At 33.1% G+C, this 19,185-nt stretch overlaps 1 protein-coding gene across 1 annotated transcript; it reads left to right on the top strand.

Annotated features, from left to right (window-relative positions):
- The first annotated feature begins 646 nt into the window (after positions 1-646).
- Positions 647-7,412, top strand: LOC131061719 (laccase-12-like). Its single transcript, XM_057995531.2, has 6 exons — positions 647-841; positions 1,181-1,332; positions 1,410-1,654; positions 5,764-5,892; positions 5,971-6,921; positions 7,028-7,412. The coding sequence occupies exons 1-6, from the start codon at positions 731-733 to the stop codon at positions 7,156-7,158; spliced, it is 1,719 nt and encodes a 572-aa protein (XP_057851514.2). The 5' UTR covers positions 647-730; the 3' UTR covers positions 7,159-7,412.
- The last annotated feature ends 11,773 nt before the right edge of the window (positions 7,413-19,185 follow it).

The raw sequence follows: 19,185 nt of genomic DNA, 5'->3' as shown, positions 1-19,185 counted from the left end.
TAATATTTTATAAAAATTATATGGAAAACAGTTGAGAATCATTCAAAAGATCATAATAATAATATTTTGTAAAACTAATATAGAAATTCCTTAAAAAATAAGGAATCATTTAGAAGGGAGGCATCTATTTTGATTTCAAAACAGTGTAGTGACCGCTCAAAAAATCACAACTGTTTAAAAAACAATCAACGGTATATAATGTACAATTGACATTGTGTTAATCGATTTTCTGACAAACGTACAAGTCTTTTTGGAGCTAGTTTTTCAATAGAGCATAGTCTAACACCTAGTCTAATAACTAGCTAAACCGCTGCTATATATTCAACAACGTGACATCATATTTTGAGATTTGATTCACGAAAAGAGTGAATAATAAAAAAATTGGGCCCACTTGGAAAATAATTAATTATTCGAATTTCGGACGGTGTGATCTTCTAACCACTAGCAAGAAGAATTCCTTTAAATAATTCACACACCAACAATCCTCAGCGTACTGCAATTCAATAACAACAGTACAATAATACAAAATTTAGTCACATCTGCTTCAAATCTTGTCTTCATTTTACCTATATCACAATGGTAAGTCGCACAAGCAACCAGTTACGTTATTCCTTTGAACACTGCCATCAAATTAGTTTATATAGAGTGCTCAAGGGCTGAATATGCAAAGAGCGCTTCTTTTCTATACTTGAGATTCAGTCTCAACGAAAGGAGACTTTGTTCGGTGAATATGTTGATAATGTCGAAGTGGGATTCATCAAGGTTTCTATCGTTGCTCGCTATATTCATTGGCCTTTTCCACAATCTGGCGAGGGCAGAAGTTCATCACTATACATTCGTTGTAATTTCACTAGTTCCTTTTGAAAATTTGTTCTTGTTGAGATTTTAATTGATGTATATATCTCATTTTAAAGGTGTATTTGACTTAACAGACATGCCAAATCTAAATTGTTCAGATCTAGAATGTAACTAACTGTTTGAAGGTGTATCTGACTTAACAGACATGCCAAATCTAAACTGTTTCAGATCTAGAATGTAAGGCTTTAATCGTTTCTAGTGCTCGATCATATATAGAATATGAAGCAGAAATTTGTAGAGGGTACAGATCAGATCAGATCAGATCGCAGTTCCATTTAATAAAAAGAGATTTGACTCAAAATATTTTTTTATATATGTGCAGATTGAACGGACGCCTATTACTAGGTTGTGTCAGACACATAACAAAATCACAGTGAATGGACAGTTTCCTGGTCCTACTCTGCATGTATTCAATGGCGACACCCTGATCGTTAAAACCTATAATAGAGCCCAGTATAATGCCACCATTCACTGGTAAACTCTGCATCTCAAAGCTGTTGTATGCTGTGAATTACTTTTTTGATACAGAACTGATGATCAAATTGTTTTAGGCATGGAGTGAGACAGCTCGGCACAGGATGGGCTGATGGAACTGGGTATATTACTCAGTGTCCCATTCAGCCAGATGGGAGTTTTACATACAGGTTCACCATTGTTGCACAGGAAGGAACCTTGTGGTGGCATGCCCATGTGTCATGGCTCCGTGCAACAGTTCATGGAGCACTAGTCATATATCCCAAAAGGGGAAGCCCTTATCCCTTTCCACAACCCTATGCCGAGATTCCTCTTGTGCTAGGTACATTTTTTTATGGATTTCCTTGGTTAATCTGTACGACTGTCTTTTGAAGGAGATGCTAGATTAGAAATTGGGTTCAATGAAGAGTAATATTTGTGGACTTAGAAAATGAGTGAAGGAATCGATATAAGTTTAGATTCAATTGGGTTTGATTCAATATTTTGAAGATAAAATACAGGAAGTGTTTCCTGTGATCAGTTTTGTTTCATAATATATTGAATATAGTGTCAATAATTTGGATCTTTATAGCATATTAATATAGTGCCAATAATTTGGAGTTTTACACTATATTAATATAGGGTCAATAATTTGGAGTTTTATTCTATATCAATATAGAATTATTAAAGTAAATGATTGAACTAATTGATAGAAGTTTAGATTCAATTGGGTTTGATTCAATATTTTGGAGATAAAATACAGGAAGAAAACACTTCCTCTGATCAATTTTATTTCATAATATATTGAATATAGTGCCAATAATTTGGATCTTTATAGTATATTAAAATAGTGCCAATAATTTGGAGCTTTACAGTATATTAATATAGGGCCAATGATTTGAAGTTTTATTCTATATTAATATAGAATTATTAATATGGAGATTTATAGTATGTTTTTTAAATAGGTTTTGAAGGGACCCGAAACCTTTTAACAAAGATCTACCACAAATAGCTGCATAAAGATATACCCATTTGAAAATAGCAACCAAGATTCAACAAAAGACAAAAAAAAGCCCAAAACCTAGCAAAAAGACAAGGAAGAGAAAGAAACTAGTACAAATGTTTTAGGGCCTCCGCGGCCTTAGTTTCCAGCCGAGTCATTTTTAGAGCAATTTTCTTGAGTACTTGGATTTCTTGGTTTGTAGATTTCTTCTTCAAGTTGGCTTTGGTTCTTTTGGATGGCCCAATCATTTCCTCCTATTTTTTATCTATGGAATCCACATCCAAGGTAGCCCCTTCCTGATGGAGAGTATCCATTTTTCCCACCATAATATTTATGATTTCAGCAGAACTCTTCACCATCTTGTGACTATATGTAGCTAGAGAGAATAGGTTCTCATTAACTTTTTTGAATTTATTCTCAAACTGACTTAGTGTGCCTTTATAGTCTTTTTTGAGTTTATCTTCTAGAAAAGAGATTCTGCTATCATAATCTTTCTTCATATCACTTACAGTGCTCACCATTTTCTACATGGAGTCCACAATTGATTTTCTATGGTCCACCATCCACTGTTCCGCCTTGATTTTCTTATTTTCTATTGATTTCTCAAAGTTTGATATTGATGTCCTTGATCTCATTGAAGACCCATTTAAACATCCTAAAATTATCCACAACTGAATCACGAGCAATGGCCATGACATTATCTGGGTTCTCTCTATCCAAGTTGAGAAAAGACAAATTTGCATTGAGATCATTCGGGAAGGGGGGTCTATCACTCTTGATGGGGGTAGGAACAAACTTATCTAGGATAGAATTGTGGGAGGGCAGAGATTCAAAACTAGAGGTAGACACAGGGGATGCATGCCTCTCTTTACTTTATGACCAATCTTCAAGGAAGAGCCCATCCCAGAATTAGACTCTTCCATCTCAGTATTCCATTCTTACTCATTAGAGGAAAGGCTAACATCATCATCCTCAGAATCACAACAACCTTAAGGAACCCTAGACAAGGGAGAGGGAAGGGTTTTAATGTGTTCATGGATCAATAATAACAAATCCCCATGAAGGAAATAATAATTTTTGTTTTTCCTATGCTCTTTAATGTTGGCATTAATAGAAGCAAGCAGGAAGAAGGGAAAAGATATATGCACTTTATGCCTAAAGTGGTTCAGCAGAATGAAATGATGCCCGAAGGCCCTAGTATATCTACCATATAGGGCAACATACTTCATTAAAGCAACAAGAATAGAGCACTAGATGATTTTGATTTTACTTGTGTCGTAGCTACTCTTATCTACTTTAACCAACTTTTCCCTTTCCTTCTCATTCCTAGGAAAACTTTTCACAGTTGCATTTGATATTTTCCTATCTCTGTAGAATCTTGCATTGTCTATGGAAAGACCAGTGACCTCAATGATTAACTTCTCATCAATTTGAGTTTTCCTACCACCAATTTGGATTTTGCCATCCTTCAAGCCCTTGGCAAATTTCTTTGTGACATTGGTATTGACACCATGCAATCTTTCTATGAAGGGGGTAATCCTGTCACATTCCAATATGCACAATATGATTTTATTATTCCTGAAATCATCGCAATTCAAGGGTTCAACCCTTTTTCTTTCGCCTCCCATGGCATCAACAATGGCAGAAGAGCATAGAGCAAGAAAAATCCAGAAGAGGTCACAAAATACCCAGAAAGTGTGCAAGACAAATAGGGATAACAATAGAATGACACTCTTAATAATAAAAATCTAAGCCATCATTTCAAGAGGTGACATAGACATTTATTGAAAAAGGTTGGCTTGTCTCACTTGGGCTAAATCATATGGCAACAAGGTCTTAACTTCAATTGAGAAAAAATCACCAAGCCTCCATACTTTTTCATCATTACTCCTAATGCCCACGTTGGCAAAGTGGTTAGCCAACTCATTAGCGTCACGATAGGCATGAGAAATTTTAATTTTTTGGAATGAGTTTATAACATTCATAGATTTATCGATCCATGTTTTAATATTCCAAGAAGGTTTTTGATTTCCCATTAGACATTGGATACTGTTGTTAGAGTCTCCCTCCAGCCAAACTAAATTGGCATTAATATAGATTTATAGTATGTTAATATAGATTCAATAATTTCAAATTTTAATCTTTTTCTAGTTCAATTGAGTTTGGAAATTTCTTTATAAAAAATTTTAGACTTCCATTTAATGAATACAACAAAAATATGTAGGTTAGTTTTAAGTTCTATTGAGGAGTTTCATAATTGTTGTAGGCAATACTTTCTCATAAAGTATGAGAGACTAATAATAATTTGTATGATTCTCTTAATAAAGTTTTTTTTCATTGTAAATAATTGATTCTAGAATCTTGTAACATAGTCTTATGTTAAAATTTATTGGTTAGATTTTACAATATTATTCGACCATATTAATTAATTTTATTTTTTTTAATCTTTTTTTTAATCTTATAGGACAATTATTGGTTAGTATGAAAACTCTCAAGTATGACTAATAAAGGACTTATATAAGGCATGGAGGATATATAGTAACTAGTTAACAAAAAAATGTAAATGCGTTGTTTATAATTATTTCTAAATGTTTATTACGTTTTACTAAAATGAGTGTAAATGGATAAATAGAAAAAAGAAAACCATTGTTAGATGATAAAAATAAGTTGTTAGATGGTAAAAATACTAGGAAAGGGTGAGGAGAAGGTCGATGTCACTATTTATCTCATATTGTATTTAATTGTTTTAACAATCTTTATTTTTTCTCATATTAGTTAAAAAGTCATTGTTATTTGATACCTTTATATTGTATTTATTAAATAAAAATAATAAATTGTGATGAATGATTAAATTAATTTTATTAGACAAAAATCAATTAATACAATATAAATAAATAATTATAATTTAACAAATCTTTAATGAATAAAAAAATATTTATTAATAATATCATGAAAATATTATATATAACATTATATATATTATAAAAAAATTTAAAATAGTCCCAAGGGGTTGAGCTTAGTTGGTTAAAGCATTGAGTTCTTAATGTGGGGACCCAAGTTCAACTTTCATGAGGGACACCTTTGTGTAGAATTCTAAGTTGTGACTCTTGATGTTCCATTGGTTGTATTTGTCTCATTGTTTAAAGTGGATTTCTAAATTGTGACCCTTGGTTTTCAAATTGTTGTTTTTAATTTGATACAATAGTTACACATTTAGATTTATATTTTCTTTATCTAAAACTGTTATCACTTTCCTTGATAGTTCGGTATTTAAAAGTACCCAAATTTGTAAAGTAGAAAAAGGAATTGGCATTCAATGCTTTATCATTCCTTATGCATTTCGTCGTCGTCAATTTGTACAGTAGAAAAAAGACTTTGCATTCAATGTTTTATCATTCCTTCACATTTTGCCCTCCTAAAATTTGACTTAATTTGCATATATTAAATAGGAGATTGGTGGAATAGCGATCCTGAAGTGGTTGTAAGGCAAGCAACTATATCAGGTGGTGCACCCAATATATCCGATGCTTTTACCATCAATGGCCAGCCAGGAGACCTCTATCCTTGCTCAACATCAGGTACTCCCAAAAATAGCTAACCTAATACTCGCAATTTATCATGAAAGGAATCGACAGTGACACCATTTTTTCATGCAGGAACATTCAACATGTTTGTAAAACAGGGAAAAACTTACCTTCTACGGATTGTGAATGCTGCACTCAATAGCCACCTATTTTTCAAGATAGCATCACACAATCTCACAGTCGTCGGTGCAGACGCTTCCTACACAAAGCCATACACAACAGATGTTATGTTTATAACACCAGGCCAGAGTACAGATGTTCTCCTCACAGCGAATCAACCAGTAGGTAGATACTACATAGCTGCCAGTGTATACACCACACAACCAGTAGGCTACTTTGATAATACCACCACAACTGCCATTATAAACTATGAGGGCTCTAAGTCATCTGCCACCCCAATCCTCCCACAGCTGCCAGTATACAACGATACGGCCACTGTGACTGTATTTAGCCGAGCATTACGAAGCCTAGCTTCACCAGAGCACGCGATAGATGTTCCACAGACTATAGACAAGAGCATTGTCACAACCGTAGGGCTGAATTTGCTTCCATGCCCACTCCCACCTGGTATGAATTGTAGCGGGCCTAATAACACTAGAATAGCTGCCAGCATGAACAATAACTCTTTTGTTCAACCAAATATTGCCATCTTGCAAGCTTATTATTTTGGCATCAAAGGCGTCTTTACTACAGATTTCCCTTCAAATCCCCCACTTGTGTTCAACTATACTGGGGATAATATCCCTAAAACTATTTGGGCACCAACTTTTGGGACAAAAGTGAAAGTGTTCAATTATAATGATACAGTTCAGGTTGTGTACCAGGGAACGAATATCTTCCAGGCAGATGACCATCCAATGCATCTTCATGGTTATGATTTTTTTGTGGTGGGACAGGGTTTTGGAAACTATAATGATCAGACAGACCCACTCAATTTCAATTTGGTGGATCCACCACTAAGGAATACTGTTGGGGTGCCTTTGAGTGGCTGGGCTGCAATTAGATTTAAAGCTGACAACCCAGGTAATTACTATACAACTTTAATCCTTTTAGAATTAACGCACGCGGTTCCTTGAACTTGAATTTAGGAGAATATATGTAATAGAGTGAATCATTATTGTTTATGCAGGTGCTTGGTTTTTGCATTGTCATTTTGATGATCATTTGACGTGGGGTTTGAATACGGTGTTTGTGGTGAAGAACGGTCCAAGTTACTCGTCAAGTTTGGAGCCTCCTCCTCCTGATCTTCCCAGATGCTAGGATGCTTGTCCATAGAATGTATTCCCCACCAACACCATATATTTTATGGGTTCTATTAGTTAATATATTTTATGGGTTCTATTAGTTAATATATTAACAAATAATAATTGCTCAACATGACTTGAATTGATCATGTCAAATTAATAAATCAGGGTAATGTCCATTCCTTATTTTTTATTTTCGATATACCATGTAATCCATATTTGGGTTTCGCCCTTGTTATTCAATTCCATGAAAATGTAATAATTTCATTATCTATCAGTTTTTCAATGCTCCTCTACAAGGAGAATGAAATATTAGCTACGGACTTTTGGATGCCGACGTTACAATGGTTTAATTGGTGGAGATCACCATTCAGTGTGAGGGATAAGCTGCTAAGAAAAAATAAGAATGAAAAGAGGTGCTTAGCAGTTTTGGTGGAATGTAATGTTTGATTTTAGAGGTTGATTTACAAATATGTTTAGCAAAAGAATAATTACATTGTAGGAGTATTCGCATATAATAATTTATTCGAAAAGACTGTATTACACGATACAGTATTACCTTGGATGCAACCATGTCATCTGATCTTGTCTCCATTGTGTGGCCTTCTTCTTTGTCACACTAAATATATTCTCCTTTCCTCTTACACCTAAATCATAATTATTTTGTTGTGCTAATAAACATAATTGATCTTTCTTTAAGGTAATAGGAGATGAGCTTGTCTTGTTTGAGTAGCAACTCTAGTGCCTATGAAGTGGTGCAAGTTCACAGACATAGCATGCATGCCATGAGGATGCAGTAATCTAGATTTCTTTAGAGCCTTTCTAATGAAATTCAGTTATTGATTCATTTTTGTCAATACATTTGATAATTCTAATGACTTTTGATACTTTCTTCTAATAATGAGATTTTGGATATTTATATATAAAAATTCTTAATTAATTAAATTGAAATCTTTTGGTGCACAAACAAAAAAAAGTAATAATTATCAAAGAAAACTTGTAGCCTAATATAATGATAATTTTGATATAACTCAATTGAAAATTCAAGCAAATAAACATTTAGAGTTCATATGAAAAGAATAGACAACATACCCATCAAAGATACTACAAAATATATTCATGGAAAAAAAAACTAACCTCCAAAAGAATCTATCATCCATGTATTATCAGAAGTGCAACAGTTGGGTTGCTTGCTTGTCCCCTCAATCAGACTTGTGCAGGCCCAAACGGATTCAGACTCGCTGCAAGCATGAACAACATATCGTTTGTGAAGCCCAGCATTGGCATTCTCCAAGCTTTTTACTTTGACATAAAAGGGGTCTTCAAAACAGACTTTCCTTCAAGACCACGTCCTTTGATTTCAATTATACTGGACAAAACATATCTTCCAGCCTTTGGGTTCCAGTCCGTGCAACTAAAGCGAAGGTTCTTAAATTCAATTCTACAGTGCAATTGGTTTTACAGGGAACAAGCATTTTGCTTGCAGAGAACCACCCAATGCACATTGTTGGAAACTACGATGCCCAAGTCGACCCACTTAACTTCAATCTCATCGATCCTCCATTTCACAATACTGTGGGAGTTCCCATCAAAGGATGGGTTGCACTAAGATTCAAAGCTGACAATCCAGGTGATATTGAAATATTTTATTACTAATTCAACTGGTTTTGTGTAGATAGACATAACTAAAGAAAGTAATGGAATTTGTTTTTGGTCTAGGGGCGTGGTATTTGTACTGCTACTATGATGATCACTTGCCATGGGGTTTGAGTATGGTGTTTATTGTGGAGGATGGTTTAGATGAAAGGCGACATTAAAGCCTCCTCCTCCAGACCTCCAAGGTGCTAGATAAGCAGTTAAATACTTCAGTATAGAATAAGATAGAGGCTTCCCAATAAATTAGAGCATTGTAGATCTCTGCTATCACAGACGAAGAACATCTCGAAAGAAGATATCAGCCTCTAAACAATTCAATTAATTTAATATTACTATTGTCTTTTTTATAAGAGTCTATCATCAATGTTTGCCTTGGGGGACTTTTCAAGGTTTCGCTGAGATGTCTTTTATTAGTTCGTCAAATGTATTTTTACCATTTCATTGCTATACAAATATATTTTTATGGGTTGTTTTTCATTAAAATAATGGTTTATTAAAAGTCATCTACAAATTGGCAGCAGAAAGGCATTATGTGTTACTTTTGTTTGTTTATAAAATAAATTTTATTATATGATATATAAATTCTAAAGGATAAAAATGTAGTGGCAATTTATTCCATGATATAGAGCTGTAGAAGAGAAGTGTTGGATGATTGATGTTGATAATCTAAGTTTGTTGATTATGTAATATGTGGGTTTGGGGATGAAGTGAATAAATTCAATTAAGAATTTTATTTTTGAATTGAAGGGATAATTAAATTATCTTCTGTTTAGGTATTTTATATAGATTATGTTATTCAATGATTTTAATGGAGGTCTTTATTATTTTAATATTAATAACCACTATTTTAATAGGACTCAACAATTAAGTATCAAACACATAGCACAAATTAATTTACTATTGTTATGCTAGTATAAATTAACACCTTCGATGATATACCCAATGAACCCCCTTGATTTAAAGGAGAAAAAAAAGATTGTTTGAAGCATCCACCAATCTTACTCATCTAGCTACTTTGTTGTGAGAGAAAATGAGGGTAAAAATGTTTTCATTATGGATTGATGAATGCCAAATAGATATATAGGTGAAATATACTTGCTAACTATATAACCATCTACTCAATGACTATATTCATATAAGACAAATAACCAAAACAATTTAATGATTTAAATATTAACTATCTACCATTTACTAATATTCCCCCCTTATTACATTTTTCTTATAAATGAACCTCTGAAATCTCATATTTCACCTAGCAAAGGGACCCCGTGAAGGCTTACATCAAAAACTTGTTAGTTACTTTAAATAAATACACATTTTTGAGAATATATTTCTTTTAAGAAACAAGTCCTAAATTAGGTGGACCTCCATCAAGTTGCCTCATGAACCTCATAAAGGTGTAGCTTTGACATAAATTCTCAAGTTCTTTTCTCCTCGAACAACCAAACATAACCACCAAATTATTGGACAATAATCCATATTGAGCTCTACATAAAAGGGATCAATCAAATTATCTCTTGACCCTCATAAGTGTGTGTTCTTCAGTCAAAACCTTATGAACTCTTTTGGAAACAATCTATATTTAGTTCAACACAAAACCCTTACCTACCTTCAAAGATCAAAAATCATAATATATGCATTCTTCAAATCTATCAGCTCCAAAAATGAAAGCTAAAAGGAAAGGAATAAAATAAAGCCAAAAGTGCTTCTCATGGAAAACACAATCTCAAAGTGAGAGTCTAACTCGAGATGATGAAAATTCCTCCATCCTCTAGTGCTCCAACCTTTAAGTTGATCTATTTACAATTTATAATTTTGATGTCACATAAATAGCAATGTACTTGACATATGAGAGACCATGTGAAAATAAAATTTACAAGTTTCAAACCGTAAACATATCTATAAAACAACCCAATTTTTCGCTAAATCCCTTATTACCCCAATATTACCCAAAGTCTACTTCTTACAACTTTATTTTTTTATTTTTATAGAAGAACCCTTTTGGAGATTGATGTTTTTGGCTCTACTAAGGTTTCTTGGATTTTTTTTCTGCATACTATTGTTTGTCATTGTTATTGTTGCATCACTCCACATTTGTTATGAGACCTTTAGTTTTATAATTGCCTCAACCAACTTTATACCATTAGTTGATACTGGTATTGATATTTCAGCATCTGGTACTGATGGCTCCAACGAAGAAGCAACTCTACAAATTTGTGTAATTTCTTTTCCATGAGGTATGGCTTATGATAACCCTACAAATGTCTTATGATAACCCTATAGATGTGGTTTTATCCATTCTAGAAATTTATTTTGCATGTCAATGTTTAGAGAAGCATACACTTATAGGTTATTTTGTTGGGAGGGTTACCCACAGAAAGCATGCTTAGGGATTGGGTTGCCAATGCATGGGGCCCTCTTGGGGTTCATCTTGATAGTGTCCAAAACTTTACCAAAGGAATTTTTTATCTTTTTTGAGGTTAACCATGTTTGGGCCATTTTCTAGAATGGCCCATGGTATGCCAAAATGTCTTTGCTTGTGTTTCACCCTTGGTCTCAAGATATTTTTATTTATAAGAACATGAAACCCCATGTTACCTTTTGGATATATTTTATGGTTATTCCATTGCCATGTTTGTATTTTCCTTTTCCTATTACTTCTTCCCTTGGGAAATTCATTTGTATCAAACCAGACTAATTTTATCATGTCCAACCCTAGAAACAAATATATGTCAAAATGGATTTGTCTTCTAACCTCAAAGACACGATTGACATTCAAATAGGAGGTCTTTGTCACACCCAAAGTGTGCTCTATTTGAATTTGCCAAATAATTGCTTCCATTGAAAATCTTCTAAGCACGAAATTAAGGATTATCTATTGGTTATTCCAAGGGCCAAAATCCATCTAGAAATTTATGACCCTTTGTGTGCTCCTAAGATTCTAAATTAGAAGAAAAATTGATGATGGTAAATCACAAGGGGAACTATATCTCGTCTAGCAGTGTGGCAAATGAACCTAAAGAGCTTGCTCCTTCATTATTGTCACCACATGTTTCATAGGTTCTTCTGAGAAGGGAAATATATTGTTAATTTTCTCGCCCCTAAATTTTTTGTTTGTCCCTCTATTGTGCAAAATCCTTAGCTAACTTTGGTGCTTACCACTCAACTATATAGTATGTGCTACTCTCATAGCCCTTCCATGTGCATGGAGGAAGATGGGATTGTTATATAAAAGTGAAGGAATGGGTTTCCTACCTTTCAAGAAGGGTCAAAATTCTTCTTGAATTGGTTCTCCTCTCTTGAGGACAAAGATGGTATACAAGACTTTCAGACATGGATTTTCTCTCATGAAATGTTTGTGGTCTCACCACGGGGGCTTCACTTAGTGAACCTGGGCTATAGCACATGCATTCATGGCATACTAAAGAACCCCCTTATCAAAAAGAATTACCTAAACTCCTTTTTTGTCACCCCCTCCCAATACACAAGTTGAATTAAAAGTCCTCCTATTTTCACCAAATATTGTTCTTTTCATAGTCTGAATTAAAAAACCCCACTATTTTCATCGATAGGCAATATATTGTACCCTCATTTTTGAGATATTAAACCTCCCAATATAAATGCACATGATATAATATTTCCCAACCAATGAAGCCCCTATGGGTCTTAGTAACCTCACCAAGAAGTATTTCTTGTGGGCTACTTGATATAATTATCATGGTATTGATGTGTTATGTCTTAAGGAAATTAAGATTTCTACTTTCATGCTTTATACAACATGTTGGGTTATTTGGCCAGCTAGCTTGATTTTCACCTCCAATCAAGAGGTTGGTGATTGACAAGTTGTTACCCTTCTTGTACCATAGTGACATTCTTGTGTGATTAATTATGAGCTAAACCCTACTTAGTGGCTTGTTTGGATCGTCATTTCAATTGAAAATAATTCTTTTGGGATTATTAAACTTTATGCTCCCAATTATGCTGCTAAAAGATCTACCCTCTAGTGATAGATAGGAGATTCATTGTCTCCTGCTACTTGGATTTTGTGCATTGATTTTAAAATGGTTAAGGTGGCATTTGACAAAGAAGAGTCCTTTCCTTTTTTTGCATAGCTAGTGAATGAGAAACTTAGTTTAATATATATAATAAATTGGGTCTTTATGATCCTAATTCATACCGCCACCCTTAGGTTGTTTGGCATATGCAGAGCAATTTCTAGGTGAGAAATGACAATCTTTAAATGGATTGATCATACCATTATCACAACACTATACTTTTTCTCTTTTACGTCATATTAAAGTCTTTTGATCATGCCTCTCCCCACAATTATCTTGTCAGAACACTTTCCCATTAATTGGCAAGTGGGCCAGCAATGGCTTCCCAAAATTTTGTTCTTTCTTTAAACACTTCTTTGTTGAGTCATAAACCCATGTTGGCCCACATACAAAAGGTTTAGAACCTTTAGTGTCATCATACATAGCAATCAGGGTGGATTTCATATTGTAACCATGCCATCTAGCACACATCAGGATTTCTTCACATTTGTGGCAACCAACTTGCTATTTTTTGTAAGCTGTCTCATGAGGATACCACCTTAGATCTCTTTTATGCTATGAAAGCACTTTTTGCCAACCATTTCCCTTCAAGTTTGAAAATTTATGTGGCTCAACTTCATCATCAAAAGAAAATTGTTGACAACCATGCTTACTATAAATGTTGATTATTATCGAATTTGCATCTTTATACAAAGTTCTTGCATTTTCTCATTTCATCTAATCCAATCATATCAAACTAAAAAAGAAGAATAACCAATCATTGTGCCAAACTCTCCCAATAGTTTGAACTTGTACTATTGATTATTCTTTAATATCTATTGATGTTGAGTCTCAATTGTTCTAGTTGATCTATCTTGTTCATATTATGCTCTTTTGGGAGTTAGATTGTTGATATGGATCTCACCATGGCATGTGGTGACCATGGTGATCCACACTTATTAATTTGCATTGGAAGATGCTTTTGGGCTGACTGATCGATGTGTATCATTATCTTTCTACATGTTTTATTTGGTGTCGATCTTGGAGATTATGTTAGTGTGTGTGGTTCAATGGAATCTATTTTAATTAATGTAATATGATGTGTTTTGGTCCCTCTTTATCTCCTGGAGAGGATCAGAGTGATTGTTTTAGGTCCAGATGGCGTAATTTATGTAATATTGCTTATTCTATTTTGGTTGTTCTGATTGAGGGTTTTAATGGCGAACTTTGTATATAAGAATGTATGGTTGTATGTGTTAATGTGTGGAATGAGTATGAATCATGTGAAGTTGATGAGAATAACACTCAAGCAAATTTTGTGTTGGAGATGTGCGAAAGTCAATTGAGAAGTGTCTTGATAGCTATATCTTTTGAGCAATAGTGATTAGATACAGTATTTGTGTTTAGATGTGATTAGGAGATCCTACTCATTTCAATTTCAACTATTTCTCTTGTTTGTCAGTGGAAAGTGAGTTTTTTGTTAGACTTTTGTATCTTGCCTTGAGATACCATGTCTCATTTTTGCAAGTTTCTTTGTATCTTGCCCTACTTGGTTGTGTGCCTTAGCATTGCAAGCCCATCACATGCATATTGTTTGTTGCTAGTTAGTTTAAAACCTTGTAATCAATTTTATTATATTATGAGTATGATCCTCATTTTGATTTTTCCCTTATAGGGTTTTCCAGATAAATTTGGTGTTCATGTGTTGAATGTGCTTTGTGCTTTCAAGCTTTGTAATTACAAAAGAAGATTGTTAGCTATATAGATCTGAAAAAGAATTGATCTATACTGATTCAGCCCCCTTCCCCTTGCTCCCTCCCTCTTAGTTATGTGGTATGTTCAACATAAGTAACGTCAAAGCTATATTTTATTCTATGATAAAATGTATAATGCATATTTCCACTACATTCTTATAGATGCTTGGTTGGTGTTTTTAAGTCCTCATGTCTAAGAGAGTTTGTAAGAATAGGGTCCCAAGTAGCTAGAGGAACTATAAAGATCAATGGATTGTCACTATTCCAATTTACAGAGGTTCTAGGGACTTGTTAGGCCACCATTAGAGTGGGCAGTGGTGGAGTTGGTTGAACAATTTTCATTCTATGAGTAATAGCCAAAGGGTGAACTAAGATCCAAATGTTGGAAGCTATATGTGATCTAGTTGTAGGCCTCTTATTCATATAATGAAATAAATATCAAGCTTTAATAATTCTTCAAATCCTATTAGGCATGTCAAAATTATCAATGTTCAAATTATACTTTTGTCTAAATCTTCATCACATATGACCAGTTTGAAAATGAAGGACATAATTTGAAAGATAGCCTTCAAAATTTTAGAAGCTAGATCTTCATGAGATATCCTATAATTTCTTTCTCCTTTTCCTTACAAATCGTTTTGAAACAATTTATTCAATTCGGGAAGCCGCCCTACAAACTGTATCCTATTATACGAATTTATATGAATGTAAATTTAAACACTGATCGTTGTCTCTCTACTATTGTACTCAAGAAGGTGACCTATAGAAGTTGAATGAAAATACATTGCAAATCTTCTTTTGATCACAAAGACCGGGAATTGACAGATAAGGTAATACCCACACGTTATGATATGAAATGATAAGCAAAACCTGTTTATGGGAATTGATAGATACCCACACGTAAGAACTACTAATGGTTGGTGGGAATGAACATTAAAAGGTGTCTATCATCGTTCGGTGTCTATGCTAATTCCTTTGTCTTTTGTTAAGGACTTATATCAAACCACCAACTGATGATTTTCGTATCTCATACGTAGAAAAATTTAATAAAATCTACAACTTTATCATCTTCTGATTAGTTTCTTATAACGTGAACAATTAATAGATCTCAGAATAACTCATTTAGTGGAACACGGCAAACGATAGTAAACGTACTGAAAACAACGTTTGAGATTGCCCAAGTGCTGTTCGGAAGCAAGAATCTTGGCATCAGACGGAGTCTCAAAGAGATACATTGACTAGCACGGCTAAATACTCCGAGGAAGTCTCAACTTCTTCTATTCATTGTACAGTATAATTATCATCAATTTTACCAATGGTTTAAATCTCACACATTAAGTTTATATTTGTAGGCATAAAAATGTTAAACATTCAGAGTTGACAGATATTTTCTAGGCTTAATATGTTGCATAATGTGCGTGGTCATATTAAGAATACATTTCTAAGCTTAAAAGTGTTAAAATACTTAGAATTGACTAACATTCTCTAGACCTAATATGTTGCTTAGTGTGTGGGGTTTAAGGCTGGCCGATTTTAACCTATATTTAATTTATTAACTAAATAGATAATTTGTGTTATTAAATGTCAAAATACATTCAACTTTCTTTAATATCTTTTGTATGTGTTTGTGATGGTAAAATTGTTTGTTTATTTTCAGAAATATATAAACACATATGAATATTGATAAGAACATCAATTTTGTATGAGGTTGGTTTCATTTTATTTAATTATTTTTTAATTATCACCATACATTGATATTCTCAAATACTTAGCTCTGGTATTATTTTTATATGCACATGGTACAATACATTAATCTGATTCTAATATTTATTAAACTTCCCTATATATTACCTCCATATAGTCCTTGTTTACTTAGATGTGTTTGCTTGACTACCAAATGTCATTTTAATGTTGAGACGGCAATTGTAAATTTGAACTTTTGTTTTCTAAAATTCAAATTCAAATTTTAGTAAAATGGTCTTATTTATTTTCTTCTCTTGAGTACTCTAAATACATATTTTACAAAATTTGTTGTTTGTGTTCTTATTTAGTTGCATTCATTTTTAGTGGCTAATATTCATGAGTTGACTATTTTTTTAAATTTGGGAATCAAAATTTGGTTAATAATCTCTGCTTTTAAGGTGACCGAAATCGTCTCATTTTTACAAATTTTTATTTTAGTGTTATTTAAATCACTAGAGAATTTATTTTATTAACTTTTTTAACTCAAAGATTTGCAACAATATTTGATACATGATTGGATCAGATTCACTAACATTTTATAATTTATTGTAAAAATCTAAATTTATTTGTCAATAATGCATCATAGTTATTAGTTACTTTAGGGTTATATCAACAATTTTAGTTGTCACCATTGATTTAAAATATAATCTAATGACCTTCATTGTATTCCATGAGGTAAATTAAACCTGCAAGTTGTAATGTTCATGGGGTTTGAAATTGCTTTTGAATTGTTGACCTCAATGAAAACCAATGGCCTAAAAGCAATTTTTGACCCAATGAGAATTACAAATTGTTGATACGTTTTATCTCAAAAAATACAAAGAGGACTATTAGATTATTTTAAGTTAATGGTAGAAACTAAATAAAGTAGAGTCCCCCTTAAACTCATTAGTGATTTGCACTTTCAGGCCTTTACTTTTCTTTAAAAAACTAGTTTTTTTAAATGAAAGGATTTGCAATAGTAATTAATGCATACTCATATTATTTTTTTAGATTTACCAGTATTTTCTACCAAAAAAATTGATATCAAAAAATTCGACGATAAAATTACTATTTTTCTTTAAAAAAGCAAAGATTTGCTAATAAAAATTATTATTATTTTTTAAAATAAATATTTGCCAATATTTTATACAATCATTTGAGAGGGGGTTTCTTAAATTTATCACTGTTCATTTTTCATCTCTCTTAGTTCAATCATCTTCTCTCTTCCTACAACATTTGAGGAACAATCAATACCATTCAATCACTGAAAACATTGATAAGCACATTTCTTGCTTTGCCATTATTTTCATACAACCTAATCTCATGTGGAGTAGAAGGAGCATCAATTAGAGGAGTATAATGATCCTTAATAGCTTCCCATATTCCAAATGACATGGGATCCAAATAAGATTCCATTTTCTCCTTCCAAAAAGAGTAATTTGAACCATCAAACTTTGGTACTTTTTTACCACTATCTTGCACCATCTTTGACCTTTCTCAAGTGATTAAGATTTTCCTAGAGGAACTTGGCTTTGATACCAATTGTTGAACACACCACAAGAATCAGAGGGCAGTGAACAATCTTTAGAAAACCTTTAAACTTTCTTCAATTGAAAACACATATCAATTATCTTTAATCAACTAAGAATCAATGAAAGATGAAACAAAAAATACCAAACACATGAACACCAATTTTTTGCATGGAAAACCCCAAATGGAAAAAATCATGGTGAGAATTGAACTCACTATATAAATAATTGAATACAATGTTTTAGGAACAATGCCAGGGAAGATCATTACTCCTAATTTGGAATTGCAGGCTAAGGTGCACAACTTTAGTGCAAGATACAATAAAATTGCAAGTGGAGACACATGAATCTAAGGCAAGATATAGATTTGCACAAGTTGCGAAAAGGACTTACTATCTTCTAAAAGATATGGAGGAATGATGAATTGAAATGAATAAGATCTCTTGATCATGAAATTGTCCTTAAACTTCTAGTTCATGCGACCAATATAATGCCAAACATAACTCAAACATTTTGCCTCAAAACACTGTCATACTGAAATATATAATCATCAAAGCTCATCACAAACTGATATTTGCACTTTTGCTTCCTACATATACTTCCACAATACTTTGAATCAATCCACACACCAATTCACACATCCTCACATCTATTTATATCACCTTATTCACCAAAAACTCTGAACTAGGTCAGCCAAAAATAGAATAAATATAATTTACACAAATTCAGCTACCATGAGCAATTCCATTACATGCAGTTCACTCTAGGAGATAAAGAGGGCTCAAATACATCACAATACGTAATATCCTAAGTCAATTCCAATGAACCACACACAAGAATACATCCTCTGAAGTTAGCATCAAAAGAAACATATAGATAAATAGTAAAGCATGTTAACCACTCGACTCAAAAAAATTATCCAATAAAAAGTAATTAATTTGGATCTTCATACACCACAACATGAACCATAAAAGCACCTTAACTCAATCTCCATCGCATATCTGGACCAAAAGAGTACAATCCAAATAAGATGAACTAACTGAGTTGGATAGAGATGAACACAATTTATAACACCAAACAACTAAACAACATAACTTCACTTGTGGAGCAATCCAAAATTGGAATTGTGAAGTGGAATATTGCATAACAATATGAACATGTCCTCCAAGATGCAACACTTAAAATCAACTTAGTGGATTAATGCAAAGAATTCTCCAGACCGGTCCTAACAGACAACCTCACTGTCAACAAACTGCAACAACTAACTTCAACATCTAAATTGTTGAAGTTACAAATCAACAACTAACTTCAACACCTAAAGAGATTCTTAAGAAATCAATTACAA

This window comes from Cryptomeria japonica, chromosome 10 (assembly GCF_030272615.1).
Source record: "Cryptomeria japonica chromosome 10, Sugi_1.0, whole genome shotgun sequence".
Lineage (NCBI taxonomy): Eukaryota > Viridiplantae > Streptophyta > Pinopsida > Cupressales > Cupressaceae > Cryptomeria > Cryptomeria japonica.
The sequence above is the reverse complement of the archived record's forward strand: the minus strand, read 5'-3'. Positions and strand labels throughout refer to the sequence as shown.

What these genes read in the sequence shown, in the direction of transcription:
- LOC131061719 (XM_057995531.2), top strand. Translation starts at nt 731, where the DNA reads ATGTTGATAATGTCGAAGTGGGATTCATCAAGGTTTCTATCGTTGCTC. An exon ending in TATAATGCCACCATTCACTG is followed by an intron (nt 1,333 to 1,409) that starts GTAAACTCTGCA and finishes AAATTGTTTTAG; the next exon opens with GCATGGAGTGAGACAGCTCG. An exon ending in ATTTAAAGCTGACAACCCAG is followed by an intron (nt 6,922 to 7,027) that starts GTAATTACTATA and finishes TTGTTTATGCAG; the next exon opens with GTGCTTGGTTTTTGCATTGT.